General features: G+C 35.2%; 1 protein-coding gene across 3 annotated transcripts in view; it reads left to right on the top strand.

The window, feature by feature from the left end:
* The first annotated feature begins 1,728 nt into the window (after window positions 1–1,728).
* The window catches only part of LOC138309007 (uncharacterized), a 109,492-nt gene continuing 104,473 nt past the window's right edge, over window positions 1,729–6,747 (top strand). For 2 of the 3 annotated variants that reach the window (XR_011206180.1, XM_069250097.1), the window contains exons 1-2: window positions 1,729–1,781; window positions 2,615–2,762. Coding sequence is in view for 1 of the 3 variants with exons in the window: in XM_069250097.1 (XP_069106198.1) it covers window positions 1,777–1,781; window positions 2,615–2,762 (153 nt within the window). In the remaining 2 variants the exon portion in view is untranslated. The remainder of the gene's footprint in view (window positions 1,782–2,614; window positions 2,763–6,747) is intronic. The other variant, XR_011206182.1, reaches the window with a different exon arrangement.

Raw genomic sequence — 6,747 nt, 5'->3', positions numbered from 1 at the left:
TAGAACATAATAATCTTTAGTAAAAGCATGTTATTGGTTAAGAACAATAATCATAGTCAAAGAGTTATGCAATCTATATCGAGCCAAATATCGAGTGTCAACATATTTGTTATAACTCGTTTAGTGTTCTCATTCACGCAAAATATAACTACAACTCAGTCGTATGAGTTTAAAATTTGTATTTATAGACATATATTTAATGTAACACATAGCCGATATACCATACAATGTTGAGAGTCAGGCTAAGTCTGTCTGGCCAAAGGGCGTCAAGGTCACGAAAAAAACCTTTGGACGAATTGACCCTAGCTCCGCCAGAGAGACTTATTATCACGACATTTCGGCCACTTCCACAGACACTCAAAAACCGGCTACACAGGTGAGGGATCACCTGAGCGACGGCGCGAGCTGTCAACACAATACTTAAGGTTCATGTTAAGGCTTTAAACATTGATATTTTGCAAGCCTAAAACTCATTACTGTGCTGCAATTGAAAAGAAATTATTTCATTAATTGTTGGTATATACCCTGGCTAACTGTCAGTCTTACTGTTGTTATGTAATTTGTGAAGCTGCTTGTAAAATTCAGTAAAATATGAGAAAAATGTATATTTCTGGAGAAGAAATAGAACTCGTGTGAATTGCATTGATGGAACCAAATAATCATGCGATCGTGTTCAGTAGTGAATATGCCAGGTACTCCAACAGTTTGTTTGGCAAAATCGGACCTGCAAATAGCGCAGGAGTCATTGTAGTAAATGCAAATGGCTGCTTTAAATGGCGGATCACAAATATAGCATATAAGAAGACATTTTAATTGATACAAGTGCTCTTATATACACTATAAGGTACTCAGAATATGACAAGAAGACTATTTACGAAAAAAATTGTTAAAATGTGGACTTTGAGGCTCTTTCCGGAAATTTGCATTTTTCGCCCCAAACATATCGGTTGAACTATTTTTTTCGTGAAACGTCTTCTTGTCATGTTCAGAGTTCCTATATATTCACATTCACTTGTCACTTCTACTATATAATCTCGCTTTAGGCATATTCCTGACAGGGTTAAGACAGGGTTCGTGTACAACACTAAAAGTGATTGTGTTTTAAAATAATATTCAATATTAACAATACAGGAGAGGTTACACGTGTGACGCTGTCGTAATAACTGAAAACATACCACGTCACAGTCATTTATACAGCTGGTTGCATTTTAAATGGCGGAAAAAAATTCGCTTCAGGGAAATGTTTTGTCAACAATAAACCCAATCTAGTAAGTTCTTGACATGGTATCCACATCGTGTATTTTTTCAGTTATTACGACAGCGTCACACGTGTAACCTCTCCTGTATTGTTAATATTGAATATTATTTTAAAACACAATCACCTTTAGTGTTGTACATAAACCCTGTCCGATCCCTGTCAGGAATATGCCGTTATACGCCTGGGACTGTTATGATGCGACCTGACATGGACGAGCGCTCAACAGGAGGTCAAAAGTGAGGCGATGTCAAGGGAGACGTTAGGAAGAACAAAGTTAGATAGTTAAGAAGAAGATAAAATATAGATTCTAAATTTAGTCGCCTTTTACGATCATGTAATTGAGGCAGTAGGTACAATTCTTACGCCCTACAGAGCAAGTGACTGTTGCTAATATACCTTATATATAATTATTTTGTCATGGCCGTTGCTAATACAACAAACCAAGGTACATAATGTGCACACTGCGCATGTCCAGTTAATCTACGTTTCTACCCGAGGAAGACGAACGTCGATAAGCTATGGCGTAAGTACATATACATGAAGATACAAACATTTTGAAAACAAATATATATATGTATATACTATGGTAAGGCTATCGTCCGTCCTTTAAAGAAGTTCGCTGCTATTGTACATAATCTCCATTACTAATAGATATATGGACTAGTAAGGTGTTATACTCTGTACACATGTCTAGACCTTACCCTAGGGTGTATTATATCGTATGAATATAACCTACAGCGATCGTGAGGTACTTTTGTAATAAGGCGAAATAAATTATTCACTTTAGTGACTAAATATGTCAGATTAAAAGAATATTAATGGTATTTTATAGACAAATTTAGTTTTACATGAATCCATACATTCCAGAAAGGACCTTACTTATCCACGTCATTTCCATGTAACAATAAGACACATACATATATCGGAATTCTGGGAATCTAAGTAACGAAAGTGAAAGTAGCCTTATAAATACACAATGAAAATATTTCCGGATGAGTGCACATTATACTCGGCCAGCAAAGTTAGCTCCTACTGGTTAGGATAGGCATATATTTATGATATACATTTACATTCACTTATTCAACTACAAGTTTACACTCACTTATTCAACTACGAGTGCAACCAAGCAAAATCCACCTGTAGAATAGCAAGTGTTTATTACATAACTGTTTCATAGTAATGATTAGATGTTGAATTTATAAACATATGCGAGATTTATTTTTTATTATATTTGTGCTCATAAAAAGTATTTTGCGGTTTGTTTTCATTTTGTGATCAATCTAAAAATGTTATGTTGTCATATGTTTCTAAGATCCGATTAAATTTGCATTCACTTTGTGTTCATACTTTATACAGGAAACCATCAAGTGACGAATCCTCTGATGTTCATACTTTATACAGGGAACCATCAAGTGACGAATCCTCTGATGTTCATATTTTATACAAGGAACCATCAAGTGACGAATCCTCTGATGAAAATGGCCCAGCAGCGAAAAAAGTGAAGGTAAGAACGATATCGTTAAGTCTATCCATAACAATGGCTGAACGTTGGAAGGAAACTGAATGACATGTATTTAGTAAAGGTAAAGGTTTCTTATTTGTGAAAAGATGACCGTGCTTTATATTCTTGATGTGCCATAAAATGCCGAAACAATATACAGTATATACTGTATTCTATATAGTTATATATAGAAGTGTTTATTTCTGACAAAATGTTTAATCTCAATGAGATATCCTTATTTTTCCTGAAACAGCTGCACATACTGACAGATAACTACTGCCGCATGTGGAACAATTTCACGTGAACGTATTGACAGATAAATCATTTCGTATTGACGGATAAAGCACAAGTTTATCCGGCAGATATTATCCGTCAGTATGTGTGGCAGTTAATGGATAATAATATAGGCGGTATTAAAAGGTTGAATGATACAGGAAGATAGTTGGCAGCTGTTGTCTGAAATAATGTTGTAAATTGAATTACGATTATACGTGTATTGAATTAAAATTAACACATCATCTTCATATGATAAAATATATGACATAAAAAACCTGTTATGTAATAAATTGACACTGTTCTGATTTTCTCAGTAAAGATCATATAACGTAAAAAAAAGAAAACCTGCTTTTTAGGTAAAACACATATGAAAAACATGACGTACTGGATTATTTCATGAATTTATCCAACATACAGTTTATATTAAAATAACTTAAGAAATTTCAGCAGTCTATATCCAATAGACTGACAATTTACACAAGTATATAAATGTATACACAACCAACTGTAACGACATTAGATCCTCAATATTCATTTATTCGTACCAGATAATAACGTAAGAATAAACTTGCATGCACAAAAAAAAAAAAAAAAAAAAATATGACATCAGGCAGTCTGACCTACCAATTGCATTTGCAGTAATGATCAGACCATACTGAACGTCATAAGTTACAATTTCCAGGCTCAAAGCAACACATTTTACAAAAAAGAGGAAGCAAGTATCCAACCTGCTACATTCGGAAATTTGCACAATGCAAACTGTTTACAAAAAACCGTGATGATATCAGGCACTATTTTGAGATCGTGTTGGAGTGATTGAAGAAACGGTGAGATTTATAACATAAAACGCACTTTCTTCAGTTACATGGAAATAGCTGGGGTACGATGCACTCTCACTATGTTAATTAGATTGGGTTTATTAGTGACAAAACATTTCCCTGAAGCGATTTTTTTTTTCCGCCATTTAAAATGCAACCAGCTGTATTAATGACTGTGACGTGGTCAGTTAGTACGACAGCCGTTCACACGTGTAACCTCTCCTGTATTGTTAATATTTGGAATATTATTTTAAAACACAATCACCTTTTGTGTTTAAGAATATATTAATATATTGAGTTATTTTCTGTTGTTCACGTGGTTAATACGCTGTGCTTGATATTTTCCCAATTATTTCTTTATTTTTTATCTGATTCGAGGATATTATTGTTTATAATCACAGTACTTGTTATCCACATATGAATAAATTTGCTTAATTGTATTATGACTTTGCTAATGTGTGATGTTGTTTATTGTTTTTTGATGATGCTGGTGTGTGAGGTAGGGTTCACATAGTCTTTTTGCATTTATGCCCCGGATAAGACAGATACTCTACCAGTAGTGTGTAACTCGTGATCATATGATTGCACTCTGTTTTCACTGTCTTTATAAATTGTTTTGGACTTATTATCTGACTAGAGTCTTATTCACGATAGTTATATATGGTATCAATTGTATCTGTGCTTTAACTGGATGTATGGTCGATATATCACGGGGAGTTAAGTGTTGTACCGTTAAAAAAACAATAGATGTGGATTCTAAAAAGTTTTGTTTATTAAGAACCTTTTGTACATCACGGGGAAACTAAACTGAAATATAAGACTAATGTACAGGTAATTGATATTAGATTAACGAGTACTGGAGATCCACAATCGCAAGTTGTTACATTAATGAGGACGTTAATTCTTTTTTATCCCGTTGCAAATTGAGGACATGTTTCATCATTGATCTGAACATGTTGCATTAATTTTTTTATCTCTTGTGGTTCTATGGCTTAATTACCAGCGCATAATCTAATAATTGTCAGAGTGTGTATCTGTAGAGGGTCGATTGCTTCCTGCTTAGTACTATTGTGTGTGTGTGTCCTCTGTGCTTTATTGGTATCGACAAATCCAATCGGATTCTATGTTATGTAAAATCAGCCTAACAGTTCAATCAGATACAAGTTTTATATGTTTAGAACGCTACTCCTACAATAAGTTAGTTGGCCCTTATTAAGGCTTGCGCTGATAATAGATTATTATACCAATGTTGAAAGATATTTGCCTAAGGACAATTTGTTGAATGGTGTTGTACCGCAGATTGAACATAATTCATCTAAGCGCTTTCATGGTGTACGAACATTGTACATGATAATTAGTGGAGTGACGAAGATGCGTCTATGTTAAACAGAGACTTACAGCTGTGCTCATTGTGAAGTCATTGTTATCCCGAGTCAATAAACAACTACAGAAAATGATAGCCAATTATGTTCTATCACAATCACCTTTGTTACAATGGACTAATCATTAAATGTACTAACTAAGTATTTGGATGCGTTATATATAGATATGATCTAGTGTACTTGGTATTTTATCTAGATGAGAGTCCTGGCTTCTTGAATAAGCGACCCCACGCGCTCCCACGACGCGCGCCGCTCGCCCCCTCCTTCATAATGGATGAGTGGAGGACCGCAGGAGGACTCTATTTTATCCAGCGATTATGGGTTTTTGTCAGCGTCACCATTGTGCGAGGCCATGCCTTAGACAAAAGGAATGGCTAGTGAGTGAACCAAACAAACTGAAACGTGGCGGGGAAAAGTGGAGTTATCGTTTCCGGGGAAGTCAGTAAATGAGATGACAACATTCATGAGATGTCTTCTGCCTTCTTTCTCTGACAACGTATCAGGGTAAATTATGGACCCAGATTGACTGTGCGTTCATACACTCGAGAAGTATCAAAAATGTCAAAGAATGGAAACTTTTCACTTTAATTTCGATCATTGTAAGCCCCCTTTGTTTTGAAAGATGAAGAGATGAAATCTTTCGCGAATAATTACAGCTGTTTTGTATTGTTAAATCATCAATAAAAGGAAAAAAAAATCATTTCAATTTTCAGCCATTAAACGAATGCAATAAATTCAAATCGAAAATGATAGTTAAGTTTTTCAAATTTTGTTTTTGTGTTTTATGTAATTTGTATTTGTTCACTTATTTCTCCGTACTTGCCATATTACAGTTATTTCTGACCCTTGCGAAGTAGGTCATTGGGGGATTGTGGACGGTCATCGATACGTGTTATTCAGGATGGAAATTTAATTTTCAAGGCTTCAAGGAAACATGACTTCCGACAATTGATTACATTACCCGCAAGGGAACTATAGACTCTTGTAATATGCCCAAACGACTGACGAATAGATGTCAATACCGTTGTGATTTAGGTAATTATTGCCAATGTAAGCGTTTACAATCCGACTAACAATGGTTGTTGTTCACACAGTTTCGAAACACTCTGACACCGTCCTACCCTTTTGGCAGGATGATGTACGACAACAGGTGCCCTTGCTATCAGAATGTTTTCAATGTGATACAGCACCATATAAAAAATCTGTTTACACGAGGGTGAGAGACATAAGTCTGTCTCAAATTGTCAATTATCTGCAATGGTTCGAACAGTGTAAACCCGACAACGACGCCATCAAAACAGATCTTGTTAATGTAGCAGCATGCGAAACAATGGAGAAACTTGAAACAATACAGGCGTTTAATGACATTGATGAAACCTTGCGACTGGATGTTGCTAACAAAAGGTCCAAACTACTGGAGGCTTTATTTATGTCCAGGCTATGCGATATCGAAAGTAAGTGTCCCACTCTTTTTCATATGACAGTAATTACTTTAGTCACTACAAATTGAAA

The sequence above is a fragment of the Argopecten irradians genome, chromosome 15 (assembly GCF_041381155.1).
Source record: "Argopecten irradians isolate NY chromosome 15, Ai_NY, whole genome shotgun sequence".
Classification (NCBI taxonomy): domain Eukaryota; kingdom Metazoa; phylum Mollusca; class Bivalvia; order Pectinida; family Pectinidae; genus Argopecten; species Argopecten irradians.
This window is presented reverse-complemented; position numbering and strand designations above follow the sequence as displayed.